The sequence below is a fragment of the Sander lucioperca genome, chromosome 1, assembly GCF_008315115.2.
Source record: "Sander lucioperca isolate FBNREF2018 chromosome 1, SLUC_FBN_1.2, whole genome shotgun sequence".
NCBI lineage: Eukaryota > Metazoa > Chordata > Actinopteri > Perciformes > Percidae > Sander > Sander lucioperca.
This window is the reverse complement of record NC_050173.1, coordinates 41,522,995-41,544,781: the sequence shown is the minus strand read 5'-3', so window position 1 is coordinate 41,544,781 and position 21,787 is coordinate 41,522,995. Positions and strand designations below refer to the sequence as shown.

Here is a 21,787-nt window from a genome sequence, read left to right as displayed (position 1 = left end):
GTAAATTGAATATCTTAAGGTTTAAGACCATGGACTCTGAGAAATCTAATAAACTAAACAATTATTTGGCAGATTGGTTGACAATGAAAATAGTCATTAGTTACAGCCCTAGGAGGAACAGCTTTCCGGTTATAAACCTGGGTGTTGTGTTTTTATTTATTTATTTTTGCACTTGACAAGAGCCATCTATAATGAAGAACATGTTTAAGCATATTGTGTACCTGGTAACAGAACACCTAAGGCCAATGTTCATTGATAGACTTTGTGGTCATAATCTGACCTGCGGATATCTGTTGGACTTAAAGCTTTCAAGTGGAGCGTTCAAGTGCTCCCCACTTGTAAAGTTGAATTAAAGCTGTTCCTGCTGCAAATTATCAAAAACATAGCCTACATACATTCTTTATGGGTTCCGAAAAATTATTTATTTATCCGTTTTTATTAAATATTTCTACATTTAGCATACACCGTTTAGACATGTCAATTGATTTTTTTGGATTTCAAATAAAAAAAATGTGAGGATATTGGTAATTGCTCTTGGCTTTTTTAAATAAACAAGACCATCGGCAGTCCAAATGCCTATAATTTAAATGTAAAATCAGAGATGCAATAGTAAGCATCTAACACATTTTGATGTTTTTTTTCGATATTTGCACTACCCTCTTTTCTTTTTTAAATTGATATTTATACAACAGTACAATAAGTATTACCAATATCTTTTATATATATATATATATATATATATATATATATATATATATATATATATATATATAAACAGTAAATCCAGACACAGTGGTTCTTTAAAAAATAATGAATATTTCATATCATGGTGTACAGAATAATGCTGTCCTTTTTTTCCATTGCTCATTATTCTTTTAAGCTACGTGCTCTGTGAACTACATTTCTTTAATTTTATTGCATTAAATTTCTTTAATTTTAATTCTATTCTTTAGATTACTTGCAGTAAATAACAAATCATGTAAAACGCACCCCAAAGAAGGAGAAATTGAGCGCACACTGAAGATGACACCTCATTCTCCTGGGGTACTCCCTGGAGATCCATTATGTTTCTTTATTTCTGTCCCAGATCTTTTTTAGAACACCTTCAGCAGTTTTCCCTTTTGTTTTACCCTTGAAAAGTACTTCTTCACCGGTTGTGTGATGTACAAGTAATGCATTGGATTCATGGATACAGTTGTTGTTGACTGTCTGAGCTGGATTACTCCCACATGTCCCTCGGAGGCATGAAGCTCAGGTGAGAGAGTAATTACAACTGTGAGAGGAGGCTTTCATTATGGTGTGAGCATATATGTCATGGTGTGTGTGAGTGTTTTTGTATAATGTGATAGAGGATCACATGTGTTATTTTAACTGTACGTTGTACACACACTCAAGCGTAGTCGCACAGTCCAATTGTAATGACTGCCATGTTTTTCAGCAACAGCCATGAGTTGAATTTTATTGAAGAGTTGTAACAGGTCTGCCAGGCTTAGTTGGAAATCTCCCAGTCGTGTGATGGTGAAGTGGTCTCCTTCCATGGTTTTTGTGTGTTCTTTACTCTTGTGTGTATATGTATGTGTATATGTATATGTGTGTGTGTGTGTGTGTGTGTGTGTGTGTGTGTGTGTCTGCACGCCAGCTCATCTTCTGTAGCGCAATGGCCGACTGGAGCCTTGCTGAGTGATTGACGACTGGCTGGGGAGCTTTATGATGGAGCTGTCAGCCCTGCTGTGTCTCATTCTCCTGGCACTGGGTCTCCTGACACTATCAGAAACCCTTCAGAATGCAACTTCTCTCACATCTTGTCTGAAACAAGTTTCGAGTGGAAAAATCCCACCAACCGGCTTGCTTCTTTAATTTTCATGACTGTCCGGGCAAAAGAAATGGTAATTTGCATGCAGGGATTGAGTTCACTCATACACATTGGTGTAGTGTGTAAGTGAGATATTATCAAAAGGCAGAGAACACACTTTTCCTGTTTAGAGGGAAAAGAAGAGTTTCATGGTTCTCTATGAGACTGTTAGAGGCCTGGTGAAAGATGCAGATATACTGTGAGCGAAGGAAGAACATTCATTGATGCTTTTAAGCAGTATACTGGATGCTACCAAAGCTTTTTAAAATGCTTTCAATAATTGAAGCAATGCATTCATGCTATCATTTAATATCAATATATAAGTGTGAAGTTACTTCCAATAAATATTTGTAGTTTCAAGACTTTGGTTTTACTGTAAAACCATCATTAGCAGCAGGCAGAGGTTTATCTAACAAACACCACTGTGATGACTATGTTGTCACAGGCCTGAAGTGTAAGATTGAACACTAAAACCAATCAACAACTAATGCTCCTAATGTCATTTGAGCAACTTTAGCTCCTTTAAGGCTTTAAAACCACTTTAAAGACACGGTGAGACATTTTCCAAGTTTGAATCCTGTGTTAATTGTTTAGTATTCTATTACTGTAAAATAGTTTAAATAGCTCAATTTGAGGCATATACATTTGTATAGATATTTATCCAATCTAATGGGATTTGAGGCAACTAGCTAACCCTGCCCATCATATAAAACTGACTTGACCTTATGGGTTGTTGTAGCTAGAAGAGCAGTATCATAGTAGCAAAAACTAAGGTCTCATTTATACCAAACTCAAAATCCAAACCAAATTACTAAATTCATTGACATTTGTTCCCTTCATATGTAACATTAATTTATTCCATATTCTTATTACCTTTTTAATAACACATATTATTTCAAATAAACCTATTCATGCATCCCTCTGTTTACTCAATATGTTCAGTTTTCATACAAATAGATTAACAATTTTTCAATGTTTACCAACACCTTTATCTTTGTAATTATGCCGTGCTGAACTGTGTAGACGCCTCACTTGGATGGAGGAAACTAGGCTGGGCAGGCAGTGTGTCCCTCCCATCACAGATGTTTGGTTGAATTAGGGCCATGAAACCTACAGAGGTCTCAACTGCAATTCTGCCTCAGCTAACCTCTACACACTCATTCAGAGCACGGATTACACCTGCACTTACATAGTCTGTAATTACACCTCTACACACACTGCACCTACTCTTTTACTGTAACCTATCTGACTCCTGTAGTGGTGTTGCCAGCTCTGATTGGAGATCTTCAGCACAAAGTAACAACCAGTTCCATCTTTTCAAATCTCACAAGCAATTTACTCAAAAAGGTGTATGAGATGTGAGCTCGATGCCATGCTATCTATTTTCTATCAGTCTCAATAGCATCAGAAGATATTTCTATTTACTGTATTGGCCCTAACAAAAGACCATCCTGATCAAACGATCACTACCCTGTCTCCCCTTTTCAGCACCTGGTTCCAGGTTTAAATAAATGAATGTAGGAAAGATATACCATTTTTGGAATATATAATATAATATAATCCCAAAATCTATAAATATGAAAAAAATAACTATAACATTTATCTGTATCTATAACATATCAGTATTGGTGAATAAGTGTATGAAACCACTGAAAGCCCTCTGGGAAGCAGCTACATCCAGATCATTTTTCTGTTTTTCCCCTCACTGTCAATAAATGAACACAATAACACAGAAAACCACAACCATGACACTCACACTGTTCTCCTCTTTTCTACAGAGAAAAACTGTTGAATGTGTAACAACCTCTACGCCAAGTCCTTGGATGTTAGCTGGCCCTACTTTTTTCAAAAGCAGATTCTTGGAAAAAAACATCATTCAGATCAATAGGGCTTATATCACCAAGCATACAGCAGAAATAATGCATTTAAATCTTTACTTTTATCAGTCCTTCCAGAAAAATGCTGAGTTTTTTTGTGATTGTTGCAAAAATCCTTGATTATGCGGCACGTTTTCTTAAAAAATGCGATGGAATATGCGGGATATTTATGCAATTTTATGCAATGAAATTGCGGGAACTTGCAAAAATTGCGGTTTCATCATGGCTTCATCGCGGGGTTTGCAGCTTTTCGATGATGTTCACGTCGCGTAATTACGTCACTTCATAACATTCCCATGGCAACAGGGGAAAATGGCTACTCTTGTGTGAAGTAAATGCAACAGTTTTCAACTTTCTGCTAAGATATATGTGACTTTTTTGCAACGAAAATGCGGGGATTATGAAATCATGCAAGCCCCGCATATTTTGCACAGAAATCTGTAATTTATGCGGCGAAAGTGTGGCGTATTTGAAAAAAATGCGGCCCCCGCATAAATATGCGGACTTTGGCTGATTATGCATTGAATTATGCAATCGCATAATCGCGTTTTTCTGTAGGGACTGTTTTATATACTTTTATATATACTGTACATTGGGTTTTATTTATTTGCAGTACTGTCTACACTAATTCTACTACTTTATATTTTGTTTACATTTAAGCCCTATATCTTAACTTGCACTATTTTTTGTCTTAGATTCAGATTTTGCTTTTACTTGTGTGATTTTCTTTATTATTATTTATTAAGCATTGTTAAAGGTGCCTGAGGCCTAAGATTTTCACTACTACTTATTTATTGTTATATGTTGTAAATACTAGTGATGTCATCATGTAATTATTTGAATAAAAGTTAGTGGTTGTCGGTTGCAGCCATGAATGTATAATATTAACTGAATACCAGATCCCAAAATGGCGCCTATTCAGTTCAGTTTAATGGAGTTGCTCGCCTGGTCCAAAACAGTTTCTAAGATTCCGGGTTTACTTCCGTGATATGCGGTCCACTGAGTATGCGCAGTAGTGTTCCCACTGGGCTCATAGACTTTACATTGTAGTGATGTCACAGGTTTTTAGATCGCTTCTTGGCTCGAGGAAAGTTTTTCAAATTTAAAAACTGTATGGATTAAAAATTCAGAATAGAAAGAGTCATAATCAACCTCGTTTGCAGTCCGAGGTCTCTTGTCAACAGTTTAACAGACTTTTGTTTTACAATGGTGGCCTATGGGGGAAATGCTTTTTGGGCCGCTGGGGGATTTTTCATTGCCATATCGCGAGTGGCCACACGCCGTCCTGTGCACCTGCTCGCTGTCTAGATGCTCTCCACATTGTTTTTACGTTCATACTTTTAGGCAGGGCACAAAAATGTTTAGACGCTGGGTCTAAGCCGCAGGGAAAACCCTGCACATGATCAGTAAAGAACCTTACTGTTTGTGAGTAAGCTTTTGCTCAAGTGAAGTGTCTGTCCCTGAAAAACCTATTACTGAACACTGTGGCACTAATGCAGTTTTTTCTTGAATAAAAAGTCTTGTGGATCTATTTTTCTTTAATTCAAACACACTAATTAACACAACTTTGTGAGATTGCCTGGGTGTTTTTTTTAATGAGGTGCTCAAGGGAATCTGGTCGATCCAGGCTTGCACTATACGGCTGTTGATTAATAGGTTGTTGTAGGCCAGCAACATACTGTAGGTACACGCCAAGTGTTCCATGACCCTAAAATCTCTCTCTCTCTCTCTCTTTCACACTCACACTCACACACACACATTATAAATTTACAATTAGAGATGCACCGATTACTTTCTAGGCCGATTCCGATTTCCGATTTTCATTGAGTTAGGCCAGCCGATACCGATTTTAGCCGATTGTGATTTCATTTTTTCTAACCACTTTACAGCACACACAAATATGTATTTTCTATCTTTTCTTTAATAGAACATTTTGCATAGAACATAGAACATTTTTTGAACAGATAATGGATCACTATAAAATAGAACTATATAAATTACTCCTGGTGTGGGAAATTCACACACATCTAAAGTGCAATGTTAGAACCATTTCCTTCTTTTCACATCCAATATCCAACAAAAACAAATGTGATTTTGGTTTTTGGTGTCGTCCCTCCACGTCCTACTTTTTCCTTGCAGGTGTTGCATATTGCAAACTTGTTATCTTCTGCACACACGCTGAAGAATTTCCTAACAGCTGACATGTTGCAGGTTAATTGACGAGGTTCCCTACATGTTCAAGAATAATTTAATTTATATACTGTTTATTGATCCCCAGTGGGGAAATACAATTTACACTCTGTTTGTTAGAAATCACTACACACACACATGCTCAGGACCTATTCATGCACAAATGGAGAGATGTCAGAGTGAGTGGGCTGCCAGTGCTGGACCAGCGCCCTGAGCGGTTGGGGGGGGTACGGTGCCTTGCTCAAGTGTGCCGGGCAGTGCCCAGGAGGTGAACTGGCATCTCTCCAACTACCAATCCACACTCTGTACTTTGGTCTGTACTGGGACTTGAACCAGCGACCCTCCAGTTCCCAACCCAAGTCCCTACGGACTGAGCTACTGCCACCCCTAAAAATAGCGCGGACACGCGCTTCACACGGCGAGCGGGTACGCGCGCAACACACGGCGGAAAAGTTGAGAGAAAGGAAAGAGACTGTGCTGTCGCATCTGTGTGTGTGTGTGTGTGTGTGTGTGTGTGTGTGTGTGTGTGTGTGTGTATGTGTGTGCGTGCGTGCGTCCGTCTGTCCTTGAGAACTGTAACTCGTATAACTTATGTTGTCAGTTAATTGTAGCATTGACTGGCATGAAATCGGCATATGTCCAACTGACCTGCCGGTCGCCGGTCATGGCCGAGCACGTGAAAACCGGCCAATTCCGGTCATCGGCCGGTCTATCGGTGCATCTCTATTTACAATACTATGATTAATGAAATTTATTCAAAGCTGGACATTACTAACTACTACTAACTTCCGCCTGAGAGAAGGGAAGTGTTGAGCATTTGCCTTGCCTTCATAATGAGTACATTAACATGCACTTTAGTATCCTAGTTGTGATCATATTTGGGATATTATGTAAGTTTACATGGAGCATAGAGGAACCTAGTTATTCAGTTCCCTTTATACGTGATTCTAATTATCCAGGTCTCAGATCGTCTGCGTCAGTGCAGGTTACTCTTTAACTCCTCCACATCCACCAAATCTGTCATTTCTGTACTGATCGAGTTACAGTACCTCAACAGTCGAGGAAGAACTCAGTTTGGTTTCTGGCTGCATATACGCTGCTGGATTTAGCTTCTTTAGTAATGAAAGAAAAGCAACATTTGAAGTTATCTGTAGGGCTGCAACTAAGGGTTATTTTCATTATTGTTTAATCTGCAGATTATTTTTTGGATTTATTGTATTGCCTGTAAAATGTCAGAAAATAGTGAAAAATGTCACAATTCCCACAGTAAAGTCTTTAAATAGTTTGTTTCGTCAAACCAACTGTCCAAACTCCAAACATATACACTATAGTGTCATTTAATTCAAAGGACAGCAGCAAATCGATCATGTTTGAGAAGGTTAAACCAGCAAATGTCGGCATTTTAACTTGAAAAGAAACTCAAATAATTAATCAATTATTAAAACAGTTGAGAATATCCTAGAGATCAACAAATCAACTTGACTACATTACATGTATCAGAATTTAAATACAATTTTTGTTATAGTAACTAACCTACTAACTAACTTACCATTATTTTCCAAAAGTATATAAATAACCTGTTTACGTGCATGTAAACCCACTCCATGAAAAGGACATGCTATGTCATCCTTTTGGTTAATCACCAAATCACTTAATTTAAATATTCCTTTTAAAAGTGTATACCTTTTAGAAATGCTGAGATTGCTGTTCTTGATGTAAAGATGCAGCTATAGATTCAAACAAGCACAATTCACGGAGCAATTTCAACAAACAGGGCTGACCCAAAGTGATTTACAGTAAACACACAGATAACGGAAACCAGAGAAAGAACATGAGCTGCACAAACACAAAGAAAGCTTTTGTATGTTTGTATGTGCATGTGTGAGGATATTAAGTATGAGTAATAACCTTCATTTAACAGATTGTACACAATAATTGTCTTCATAGGCCCTATTCAATCAACCTTGTTGCTGCTGAGGGCCATCGGTGTAAGAGTGTCTCTGTGACTGTGACTAGTAAAGTAACCTGGGTGTCATAGGAGCCCTCATGGCCCACTCCTGGATGGCGTGTTGGCAGTGAGGTTGACGTGAGCTCCAAAGCCCAGGAGTGCCGTGGTTACCAGATGGCCGTGGCAACAACCTTCAGTCATTTCACTCACCTGGCTGAATAAAGACTTCCTCTAACCTAGTGCCCACAGGAAATGGTCTCTACAGCACGTCTGCCTTCTCTGCTTCTGCCAAGACTCTCGCTTCTATCCTCCGCTCATGTCTCTGAAGTCGGTTTCAGAAAGGAGAAGAAAAAAAAAAGGCTACTGATTTGGGCCACAGAGGCTATGAGGATTGCTCAAAACAAGATGGCCATTCTGAATGGAATTTGATGTCCCTACATAAACCACTTCCATGTTGTTGTCTTATATGTGACAGGCTGTTGTGGAATGACGCTCTGTAAACAGTTCATTGTGGGAGAGTCTCCTCAGAGATACTACTATCCTTTTTTTGAAAGTTTTTATCATTGTTATGCTACTCAGGGAAGGCTTCGTCCTTTAAAGGATTATTCAAATTCATTCTTTTGATATTTTCCATGTTTTGTGGAGCAAGACTCTTAACAATTTAGCCACTGGATGTAGAGCAAAACTTGCGGCATATTCTCAGCCACTGCATAAATGCATATTATTAATGTATTTGTGTGTTTTATTGATTTATGTTGATTTATGGTTCTTGCAAGTACAGTATATAGGAGAGTTCTTTTGTCTGTTTGTTTTTGCCTCGGGGTAGGGTAAAGCAGGGAAACTCATGAAACAGCATGACAGTGGCACAATGTTCAGAAATGAGTAAAGTCAGCTTTTGGATCAGTTTGCAGAAGACAGGGACATTAAGTTTGTGCCTTTTCTTTCTGCACACATTGTTTTCTTCTATCCCCTCATTCCCTTTCTGACAAAAGGTTACATAAAATCAATGTCTACAAAGCAAAATCAATAACGTCCGAACAGAGGTTCTCTCCCTTATTTATCTATCTGATTTGTTTGGCTTCACAGTAACCTTATCTAAAAGGTATTCAGCAATGCTGAAAATACACTCGATCCTATTGATAGTGTATGCTAATGCCAAACCATAAGTTCAAGACTTGGCATCTTCTCTTAAACTTCTCAATCAATAGGGTTGCCTCGCTTCTCAAGTGGTACTAATGTAAACAACATTGTGGGATGTACTGCATGTATTCATGTCAGAGTCTCAACTGTCTCCCTCTCCCCTTTTTCACCATATTCCAGTTTCTCCCGTCATCCGAGTGTATCCAGAGAGCCAAGCCAGGGAGCCGGGCGTCACTGCCAGCCTGCGCTGCCACGCTGAGGGCATCCCCAGCCCCCAGCTGGCCTGGCTGAAGAACGGCATGGACATCACAACCAAGCTGTCCAAACAACTCACCCTGCAAGGTATAGTGGAGTCTAGAGTTTACTGCTCCCTGCATTTACTTATTTGAACATACATATTTTGTAAAAACAGGGCTGGGCAATACAAACTAAAATCCACATCAAGATGAATGAAAACCCTTGTGTTGTCTTCCCTTCAACCTTGAAAAAAGCGCGCCTTTTTTTCACAGTTTGTTTTTGCTTTTTCCAACGTTTTAATTTTTTAAATTTTTCTTCTACACATTTTCAGCGCTTATTTCTACATCCCATATTTTCTGATATAAAACAAAAATTTAAAATGGGTCAATGTGACCCGAAGTCAACACAAGGTTAAATAACACTGAATGGAACCATTGTTTATACATCAGTGCATATACAGTAGAGATTAAACTGTGACGAGATTTCTCGTTGAGGTAAAAAGTGTCTCGCGATATAAGTACACAAGTGCAGAGCAGCAGCCAGCATGACGGATGAGTCTGACTTTGACCTCGAAATTAGCATAGAAGATCCCCTCGCCCATTCTCCAAAGTTGACTCCGAGTTTACTTTTGCAGAGTGATAGAGGAAGAAAAAAGCTGCCTGCATTATAACGTTAAAGAGTACTGCCGCTCTCGCTCTCCCTCCCTCCCTCTCTCTCTCTCCCTCTCTCTTGGCCGAGACACACACGCGCCTGCAGTCTGTCCTTTTTAAAATGAGTCGAGAAGCATACAGCAAAACCTTACTTTACTTTTAATGATATTAAACAAAGAGAAATGTTCTCCCTTCATCATAAATCGATATTAGCGTAGCCTACTTCCTTGTGTACTGCTGCAGTTAATAAAATGCAGAGGAGGATAAAAGCGCATCTGTTTTCACAAAAATCATCTGTTGAGCGTTTGATGGTAATTCCTTTGTGGTTTTATTCACTGTGAAAACAAAAGTAAAAAAAGCTTTATTTCTCTCTGTCTACTGTACAATGACAAATTCAAGTACAAAACATTTGGTCTCAATGGTCTGAACTACTGCCAGAAAACACTTGGTTATATTGTAACCTTGGTTGTCTGAGTGAAGAGACTCTCTCTCCACCATACATATGGAATAAGTAACAGTGTAACTGTTATACAGGAGAGAAGCCAGTCATTTGAGTTTGTAGCAAAACCTTTCAGTGCTCGTTTTTCATTTTGTGACTTTTGATTGAATAAAGGACTATTTATTTTTTATTTCTTCATTAAAGTTTACTTTAACATAGGTTAAAATCTCATCTCGTTCTCGTGAACCCAATCTCGTGTCTAGTCTCGTGAGCTGGGTGTCTCGTCACACCCCTAGTATACAGTATTTCCATTCTCATGCTGTCTCACTTCTGATACGTTTGTCCTGCTTATTTACTTTATGAGCAGTGAATGATGCTGGCCTGTTAGCTAATTGGTCGGTTAAACTTCTGGTTAGATGTCATTGGTATTTGAAGACATTTTCAGTTTAAATATGTTGGCTGACAATTGCAATGAGTAGATTTAGGTCATCAAAAGACTTATTTTAATGTTAAAAGTTTGATACATTTGTTTTTCTGTCTGACCCGAGTATCAAATATTCTAAGGCAAATTTTAAATTGCCTTATGGTTCTTTCAATTACCAGCAATGCCAACTGCTTTTCCTTTGAGGTTGTACACAAAAACAGTAAACAAGAAACCTGTCCCAGTGCTCACAGAAACACAGCATGACATGTGCCACATTCATACTTTGAACTCCTACCTTTTACCTTCCTTCCTAACATGTTAGAGAGCTGTTCTGTAACAGAGTAATGGTAGCAGAAGATGGTAGCAGGGATGTCTCCTTTTATCTCTCTCTGAAAGGTAAGCTGTCTTTTTTTTGTCTTTTCTTTCCGTTGTTCCTCAAAGCTAATGGAAGCGAGGTGCACATCAGCAACGTGCACTTTGAGGACACCGGCGCCTATACCTGCATCGCCAAAAATGATGCTGGTGTAGACGAGGACATCTCTTCGCTATTTGTGGAGGACTCTGCGCGCAAAACTTGTATGTATGACTCACGATGTTCTTCTGTTTTTATCCAAGGGATAATGGAGCCATGCAAATGGGGCTCTTAATAATTTATCCTGTCAGTTCTTAATAGTTTATATCCTGTAATGCAATGATAGAGCCTCTGCAAGGGAAGTAATGGTGATACTATCTATACTCTCTTCGCCTCCTGGTTTAAAAGCCAGGACAATTGTTCATGCACCCCTCCATCCACTCAGAAAGACATCTTTGTTTATCTCCTCTATGCTGGCATATACTGGAGCTGCAAATAAGAACACATTTTATTAGTGCCGAAGAATAAGAAGAATAATTGGTACCGAAAATAAATTTCACATTCACTGTTTCTGGCCTTTCAAATGTGCAGATTTGCTGCTTTTCTCTGTTTTATATCCTTGTTAATTGAGTATATTTTGGTTTTGGCCTGTCAGTCAGACAAAAAAAAAAAGTATTTGAAGACGTCACTTTGGGCTCTGGCAAATTATGTTTGCCGTTTTCCCTCAAATTTCTTCCCTAAGCGATTAATTAATTAATCATAAAAATGATAATCAGATTAATAATGAAAATAATCATTAGCTGCAGTCGTATTGTTCATTATTGATTTATCTATTTTTATTGCTCAATTAAATAATTGTTTTGTCTATAAAAATGTAAAGAAAATAGTGAAAATACCCATCAACATCATATAGAAATCCAAAATTCCCTGAGCCTGAGGTAATACAAAAACCCAAAGATGTACAATTAATAAATCAGAGAAAAAGAGTGAACCCTCCTCATCTTTATTCATAAGGTGAAACCAGTTTGAGATTTTTGCTAAATAAATTACAAATGTTAATTTATTAAAATTGTCAGTTATTCTTCTGTCAGTTGATTAATCAACTAATTGTTCGACACTACCATCTCCACAGTTTCCTCTCTGTCACGCTCCACATCAGTGATTTTTGGCACGCATATTAATTGATTGAGGTGGTATTTGGAATTAGTCGTCAACTGTTAATATGTAATTGTGTAACAGGGTTGTGACACGAGTAACCTTCTTATTCAAATTTGGAAGCATTTTTTCGACACAAACAATCTGCTCTTGTACCCTCCCCATGAATAGTCTGGCACGATAATTAACTTTGACCTTTTCTGAAATGTCAGAATCTGTCTTTGGGGTTCAAGACCAGTTGTTAGTGTGTTGTTGTTTCCTGCGGGTAATTAGGGTTCCCAAACAGCATACTTAGCAACTTTGCAGTCGAGTCACAAATATCACGTGTACGCTGTCCCACACCTCTACTACACCCAACGTGCTTAGATCTCATCCCCGCGGTACGACACTTCCTTCATCCAGTCTGTCATGCATCTGTGGATCATGCTTGCAGAGGTCGGAAGTCATGTGTGCTTTGAAGCTTTTGAAGCTCTACCGTGGGCCAAAATGGTTCTGGGAGATACATATTGCAGACCCTTTTTGGTGTGGGCAACCCCACAGGACAGGAGTTCAAAGGGATGTCAGCAGACAGACAGATGTGGCTGCACTACTACATTACGAAAGGCAGAGAGAAAAACACTGATTTTACTACACTCGTAGTCTAGCATGAATATCTGACTGACCGCTTACTTGACCCACTCTAGTTTTCCTACGAGAATGCCACCTTTATTCAGTACCTAGATAAGTGAGCAAATGGAAGCAGACTATCTTTCCTGGATTGGCTGTCTCCGTGAGCCTAAGGTTTATGTGGGGTGTCAGCTCACACTGCCTGCAGCCCTCAACCTCTGAAACCCTCACCCCTGCTCCTAAAAATATCTACACTAACAAATCAGAGTTGAAAAAGGAGTCTTGAAATGTAACTTTTTATAGTGTTTGAAATTGTTTAATGAAAATACAGAATTTTTTAATTATCTTCATAATAACTTTACCTTTGATAAATCAATTGTTTTGGCCTATACAATGTCAAAAATAAGAGTCAAGAGTAAAAGGCCCAACAACAGGTATTTAATTAAATTCTTCAGTTCTTATCCTTGTAAATGTGATTACTCAGGAACGCCTTGAGGGAATACTAGATAGGATAGTTAAATCAAAACCAGACATGTTTCTGTCTTCTTCACATGGAAATCACAAGAGGTCTGGTATGAGAGGCAGAAAGCTGAATCATCAGATTGTTCAGCTTTACAAGTGTAATTAGTTTAATAGTCACAAAAGGTCAAGTAAAGTCAATTTTATTCCTAAAGTGCTTCCAACACAGGTCCATCACAAAGTACTCTACAGCTAACAACTGTGTGTGTGTGTGTGTGTGTGTGTGTGTGTGTGTGTGTGTGTGTGTGTGTGTGTGTGTGTGTCTGTGTTGTAGATAAAGAGGTGTGACACAAAGTAGATTGTAAACTTTTTAAATCAAACTATTTTTGTATAACATTTTATACACAAAGGCATTAATAAGGATTTTACATAAAGCATAAAAACCCAGAAACATACAAAACAAACAGAAAATAAGACAATTATATAATGTAAAAATAGTTTTTTTAGCATGTAAAAAAATGCTCACAAATGTAGTTATATTTTCAATGTGTGACACAGCTGTACATTTATTGATCAATAGTTGTGGGGGAAAATATTTGATCAAATGAACTTCAGATGTATGAAGGTATGAAAAAATTGTTGTCATATACAGTAAATCTGACTGGTAGGGAGAGAGACTAGCTAATATTTGAGTTTAGCCTTGTTTACAACCTGTCATATAGGAAGGTGAAACAAACAAACACAAAATGTATTAAATCTGCAGGAAGGCTGCAGGTTTGTCTTGTCAAGATGGACCGATATTTTTATTGGGCTCTCCAATGTGAGGGCGGCTGGGTGATATTTTCTAGGAAAGCTGCCAGCTTGCCGTCAATACGTGCTTAAGGCCACTAAGGTGTGAGCTGCTCAGAGTTTGTATTGTGATGTTGAGTGTTAAAACAGGAATCTTCATCAGAACACACACGCAACAAATGTCTTTGAACACTGTAGCTGTTTTTACCTGAGTAATGTTTTCCTGTTAATGGGTAATAATATGTTTAACAAACTGCTGACATTACAAAATATTATTAATGGAAACAGATGAGCTTGCAGTGAACGTTGAGAACATTGAGATCCAACAACTTCAGCTAGATGAACAGCCCTGTTCATCTAGCTGAAGTTGTTGGATGTGTTATATTAACAGCACAATCCCCAGTTTCCACACACCATGTCGCTTCGTGCTCACACACTCACCGGTGATACTGGTTGAGATATTCTGTGAATATCATACTCAAATTATTTCTGCATATTTCTCCAGACACAATGTAGTTATCTTTTCATAAAATATTATATTCCAATAATTAATGCAAATTTATTCCACCCACTTAAAAGTGATGATTCACAAGTTTAAAGTCTTTTTTTCAGTTACACGCACAAAAGCGAGGCCTTTTTGCTAAGATACCCTCAATCCCACCAACAAGACCAATTCAGTCAGATAAAGAGACAAGCAGACATGTTCAAGCTCATAATTACAAATAAATACAGATAAAACAATAACAAAAAAGATAGACAATTAAGAAAATACAAAAATGTTAAAAACAATTTCTTAGATCGCGTAGAATTTCATTATTAATCCCGTAATGGAATACCAAATGAAGGTTTCTTTGTATGTATGTTGTTCTTTGTCAATGTAACCTGACCTTAAAAATAGAATGAGGTCCAGGTCACCCATCAATTAATCTCTGCCTGTTTTCTACAAGCACTGTCAGAATCAGCACTCAGATTTTCCAGTTACAGCAGTTGATCACACAGTTATTGAAAAGAAAATTAGGTTTGCTTTTAAGTATATTCTTCTCTTGAATATGGAACTTTCCATCAAGGGCTACAAAATACATTGCTATTCCCGTCTTCACTTGGTCAGTTTGCTGCCTACCTTCCTGATAATGGTATCTAGCCATTACAGGACAGAGCTAACCTGCATTTGTAAAACATCAAGTGAAGAAGGAGATGCCAAAAGCAGCCAATGCACTTAAAATCACATTTGAGTTAACTGATGTATTAGTAATGATGCTCACTGACTTCACCTGTTCTGAATATCATACTTCATGTCTTATCCAAATATAAGTTTTTCGATCATGTGTGTTTACATGCACTTAAGTGCCATTCCATTTCTGATTTTTTAAAGTGCATGCTTTTAACAATTAAAACTGCAAAAAATGTAATCAAAAAGTAATATATTTAGAATGTATGTGTACCCCACTTATGGCCCATCAATCACAGTCATGTCAGAATCCTCATTCAAACCCCCAGGCTGGAGTACGTACGAGATTAGCTCCATAAGGCGTCATGTTCTGGCCAGAGACGCTCTCTAAAATCATTGAGACTTTAGAGAGCCTACCTTCGTGTTCTCAGCGAGGTGTTGTAACATAATTATTAGCTTTCCTAGCTATCCTCAGAGGCCTTTTTTGCCGAAGAACGTGTTTTGGTGGAAAAAAAAATCTGGAAGGTTGCCTTCAGCTGAACACTTCCAACTGCACTCTGACACTTCGCTTTTACAATGCTGAGTGAGAGGTCAATCTCTTATGGCGTTTTTCCATTACATGGTACCTGCTCGACTCGGCTCTACTTTTTTGTTTTTCCAATATGAAAAAAAGTCCCTGGTACCAGACTGATCTCACTAAGTATGTATGAAACACAAATTCGTATGCCATTTTCGCGAGTTATCAAGACGCATAATCGTTGTTTAGCGTGTTTATCAACACCGTTTGGCCTCCATTGACCTACATTACATGTGTATTATCACTGTAGCGAGTAGTATGAAAGGATGGAGTTTGGATGGGGTGGCGGATGGGTAAAACACAGGACTATCACCCGGGAGAGCCGGGATCGTGTCCCGTGTGTGGCGTTTATCAACTGTTTTTTTTTTTTTGTTTTTTTTTAACACGTGTGTGATGTTCTTGTGATAGCATGGCACGTGGAAACAAAAATTGTCTTCTGGCTGTGGCAACAGCCACATGCCGAGAATCAAAAACAACACACCTTCGACGTTCTGTGTGTGTGTCGCGTTAGGTCACGACAGTTTCCTGCGCTATGACAACCAGCCACGCTTGCCTCACGCATGAGGCGGTACTAAATCTGCAATGGAAAATGGAGGACGGGGCACCGCGGTCGAGTCGAGCTGAGCTGAGCCGAGCATAGGCGGTACTAGCAGACGGTAAGCGCCATTAGTCTCTTTATGAACAAGGGGAGGGCCAACAGTTTCAAAGGGAGGGACTTACATGCACGCGTAGCGTACCAGATACCAAAACAAAGAACAGAGAAGCTTGGATTACAACACACACAAAGGGAGTGCAACTTCAGTCTCTGCTCAGAACACCATTACACTACTATATCTTTACAGCAAATTGTTGTTTGCTGCTATATAAATGTTCAAAATCTTACATATAGAACCTTTAACCATGCTAAACATATCTAAAATGAATCATGTCTAACAACAAATTCTTCTAAATCATCCATTCCCAATATAACACCTACATGTGGACTGGCATCCAGGGTCATGGACAGTATAAACTATTAGCATGTAATCATCCCCCAAGACCCAACAAACAAATGTCCTTATAACCTCCAAAAACAGCTTTTTAACTACTTCCGTCTTTCAGATGATCTTCAACATATTTGTAACTTTGTAACCTATATTTTTTCAAGTGCTAGTCCCTCTGGTTTTCTAGCTTTTGCAATAAGTATTTCATATTCACAAGTACTGACTTTAATTGTTTTCAAACGGGTGGCATTTGCCTTTTAAGTAGCAGAATCAAGGACGCTTTTAACCAAGAGTGTCATACTCTGATCCCACAGACGTTGAGATGCTGGTGGGCATGTTGTGGCGCCAGACTTCCCTTGATCTAATACCATTGATCTGACACAGATTCAAATGACACATTGTGATTAAACTTGGAAATGTTATAGAAATCTGACTTTGTGGAAAGTAATGATCTCATTCTGTGAAATCATTGTTTATGACCTGCCTTAGGCTTCTCATTCAGACACATTTGAATAAGAGACGGAGCTAAATAGCTAACTAAGCCAGTTGTCAAAGGGCTGAATAAGGTAATAAGCAGGAGATGAACTGAAAAACATGATTTGATGAGCGAGGCATGAATGATCTTCTTTAGATGCTTGAAGGTCAAAACCTTCTCTTCACAGGCGCAGCACTAAAGTGAATTGTTTTTCTCTCAAATTTACCCAAGCGCTTCATTGTTTGGGAAAACCTGAGCAGTCACTACTCTGAGATCTCTTTAACAGAGTCTGTCACCAGCAGGCAGAGCACCATCCATCTCTGACAGTCTGCAGCTAAACTGGCATAAATATCTGCCCTTCACAATGTGCCAATTATTTCTGCAGTGTCAGAGGATCTGCGAGGATCTGTGAGGCTCAGAACAAGCATTTGTTGCTTCAGTCTCTCCACTTTATGCCGTACTTCATGCCTTATATCAGGGACATTCAGCGTACTATGTAGTGTATATCAGAGGTGGAAAAAGTACTAAAATATTGTACTCAAGTAAAAGTACCAATACTTTGATGAAATATTACTCAAGTACAAGTAGAAATACCTATCTGAAAAATTACTCAAGTAAAAGTAATAAGTAGTTCATTTAAAATGTACTTTAAAAGTAAAAGTTACTTAGTTACATGAAAAAAACTGTAAAACGGGGCGGGGGGGATCTCTCCCATGTAGTGAAAATAGGACAAGGGGTCATAAATCCCAAACTATTGTTTTTAATTAAAGAAAATTCTATACAAATGTATAAACATCTATACAAATGTATACACATGTAATAACATAACATGTCACACATATGACATTTAAGACCCTTAGAAAGGTAAAATGTGCAATTTTAGTTCAGACCATCCCATAAAACGTTTTTAAACAATCAATTGAAAGTACCATACATTGTTAGTTCTGAGGGCCATCCTTTTCTTCACAAACATAAACAACGGTTATAATGCAAACCTATGGGATTATTTTTGTGTCTTTAATTCCAAGCAAAACTTCTCAAGTATCAAACAAAAAACACTAACTCAAGCAAAAAAAGTGTCACCTCAAAGGTAAAACTTTAAACTTGCAAACAAAACATTTGTGTAGTTGTAAACTATTGGTCTTATATTTGTTTGATATTATGTCCTTTTGTTTCCAGTTCCCTCTGCTTCTTTGTAAATGATCAGTCTTTTTTAATCTTGCAGTAATCCGCTGTGGAGTGGCTTGTGTGTCCTCCAGACCAGACTCTGAGTCTCTAACGTTAGTTTACCTGCACGGAGGCTGAGCTGTCACTCAAACTTTCCCTTAACACTCATTAGCCAATGGGGACGCACCCCTGTAAGACCCGCCCACACGAGAGTTTTGTGTCAGAATTGCAAACAAAGACTCTGGAAGCGCAAACGAGAAAGCTGGGAGCAAAACTGCAAACGTGATGGAGAGAGCAAAAGACTGATCATTGAGAAAGATGCAGAGGGAACTGGAAACAAAAGGACATAATATCAAACAAATATAAGACCAATAGTTTACAACTACACAAATGTTTTGTTTGCAAGTTTTAAGTTTTACCTTTGAGGTGACACTTTTTTTGCTTGAGTTAGTGTTTTTTGTTTGATATTTGAGAAGTTTTGCTTGGAATTAAAGACACAAAAATAATCCCATAAAAACCAAGGCCAAATCACGTGTTTTGACTCCATAAATGGGTTAGACCCTAATGTTCACAGCCCAGACTAGCAGCTATAGCTTCTACACACCTTAGTAGCCCGTATGAGCTAATTAGATGTATGTGAATTAATTTAGCCAGTGTCCTACATACGTTGTCCTACGGAAGGGGAGGGCAATTCATTTTCCCAAGGGGCCACATGAGAAACAGGGACTGTTGTGGAGGGCCACGGACCAATAGGCTGAATGCTGCATCTCTAGGTGCCTTGTTGCGTTTGCAGCTGAACTAGCAAAGCTTCAGATGTCCGTGCCCGCTCTGCATTGTTGTATTTCTCTGCGTGATGTTTAGTATTGTAGTGGCGATTCAAATTATAATCCTTTAACACAGAGATCTGTTCTCCGCAAACTAAACGCACGGCTTTACCTTTGACTTCAGTAAATAAATACTTAGAAGTCCATGTTTGGTTAAAAACTCAGCACTCTGTATCGACCTCTCTTTCTTTCCCACGAGCTGACATTTTTGAGGAATAACAGCTCACTCACGTCCACGCTAACGTCTACCACTCAGTTCGCGGCTCGCCGATACAGGGCTCCGACCATTCTCTTAATACATCCATGGGTCCGACCTCCAACACATTGCAGTTCTTCTACTTTTTAATTGCGACTTGCAACCAGAGAAGAAGTAGCTGCATACGTTTGCACAAAAAAAAAAAAGAATGCCCGGGTCTGGTGTAGTTGTTCCGGGAGTGATTTTTTTTTTCTTCCTTTCGGTTTTCGTTAGTCAAAGTTGTTTTTTTACTCAGTAACGGATAGGATTTGTAATGTAGCAAAATACAATACTTCACTCAAAAGGTAATCAAGTACATTTTAAAATAACAATTTTAAAATAACGATTTTAAAAACTACTTGAAAAATACAAAATACACAACAAAACTACTCAATACAGTAACGTGAGTAAATGTATTTTGTTACGTTCCACCTCTGGTGTATATACTGGCTCAAGCAGATGAGCCAGTATATACAGTACATATACTGTACACTACATAGCCAAGACCCCTTGCCCTCTTTTGCTGTAGTGCCCTTGTGGACCAAATCAAGAAATAATTTTAGAATTATGTTATTGTGAGAGGGAGTCTCACATTAATTAATTAATTAATCATCCTCTATAGTGCCACTTTTTTTTCCCATCTGTAACTTTCTTTTTTCCTTTCCGTCTTATTGTCTTTGTGCATGAATTGTCTCAATAAAAGTTATTATTGTTATTATATCGGTGATATACTGAGCAGTTATGATTAAGGTTTTACTGTGTGGCTATTTCGTTGTTAATTGGTTCTCATTAGAAAGGTAATTAGCATAGAGGACACAACATGGCAGCAGCACTAGTATTATGTTAGTGCTCATTGTGCTGTAACAGTTACCCTTGAACTCTTGTGAATAATTAAGACTTTAATGAGGTTCAGGGAAGTTTTCAGTGCTTACAGTATATTGCTAATTAATGACTTCACCACATTACATTAGATATTTCGGTACTCATAGTTGCTGAAACATTTTAATGGGCTAACAGTTGACTGGTTAGCTAAGGTTAATGTAACTTTATAAATATAGTTTATTATTGGATACATATATATATGACAGAGGTAACAAAGGCAGAGAGACAAAAAGTCAAGGGAGGTAATGAAAGGATGAGCTTCAGTTGCAAACTTAATGCAGCTGGCCGACAAGTAAATAATTATGATTATGACTGAAATATTCAGCCTCAGTTCATTCGGTTTACTTTATCTCCAGTAAGTACCTTTGACTCAGTTTGTTTCGTCAACTAAGCATGTTTTATGGACAGTAAATCTAACATTCAGGTTAATCTACCCTACATTTTAGCCTGTTTTGCATGCATTTGTAACATAATAAACAGTGAGCGTACACTTATGAGGTAATGAGCGTCAGGCCGTAAAGTGCGGACAGTACTGTTTCGACTCCAGTATGTACTCTTTAATCTACTTCTTCTGTTTTCTTTACTCAGTACCACTTGACTCACTGTAGAGGTCCAATAAGTAATGTATGACCTTTACATACTTTAGCAGGAAGAGAAAGTCTTGGAACTGTAGTGGGCTGGAAAGTACTGCACTGCAAAACATCTCCACTCAGTCAGGAGTCTGTTACTAAATCCCATCTGTAGATGGGGTCAGATTATTTAACCGGTTTCCAATATAAATTAAGTTGTTTTGAGAAATTGATAGATCTGATTGGTCTGTCTTGTGTGAATATACTGAGACTAATCTCGAGACATTTCCTGAAACGAGGAAAACTGTTGGATTATTTGATCCTATTAATCCCATAATTTCCTTTTTTCTCTTTTCTCTTATAAAAATAATATGGTACACATGGCACTTAATGACTTGTTAGGAAAAATATATTTTCAAGGGCAGAAGTTTCCAAATTTAGTAAATAATTGTTGGATCACTGTTATTGATGAGTAACCCTCTAACCTCCCTCAACGACAAATCATTTCATCCTAATTAATACCCTGTGTTGCACCTTTTCAGCCTTTTATTTTTTTACTGTATAGACTGTGCTTTCTTTGCTCTATATTCTTCTCTGTGCTCTCTATATTTTACCCAATTCAATTTTCTACACACTCCTTTGCCTTTATTCCATACTCTTTACAGTGTTTCTAAACAATCTTTTTATGACGTTTTAACAGTTCAAAGGCTTTTGTTTGATTTCACACATTCAGGCAGTGAGTAAGATCTGAAATCAGTGAAAATCCGCTGTGAAGTGATTGGTTGGAAC

At 38.1% G+C, this 21,787-nt stretch overlaps 1 protein-coding gene across 2 annotated transcripts in view; it reads left to right on the top strand.

Annotated features, from left to right (window-relative positions):
• fstl5 (follistatin-like 5) overlaps positions 1-21,787 on the top strand; it is a 191,669-nt gene that overhangs the window by 133,202 nt on the left and 36,680 nt on the right. For both annotated transcript variants that reach the window (XM_031317156.2, XM_031317158.2), the window contains 2 exons: positions 9,188-9,349; positions 11,199-11,333. In XM_031317156.2, the coding sequence (XP_031173016.1) occupies positions 9,188-9,349; positions 11,199-11,333 (297 nt within the window). The remainder of the gene's footprint in view (positions 1-9,187; positions 9,350-11,198; positions 11,334-21,787) is intronic.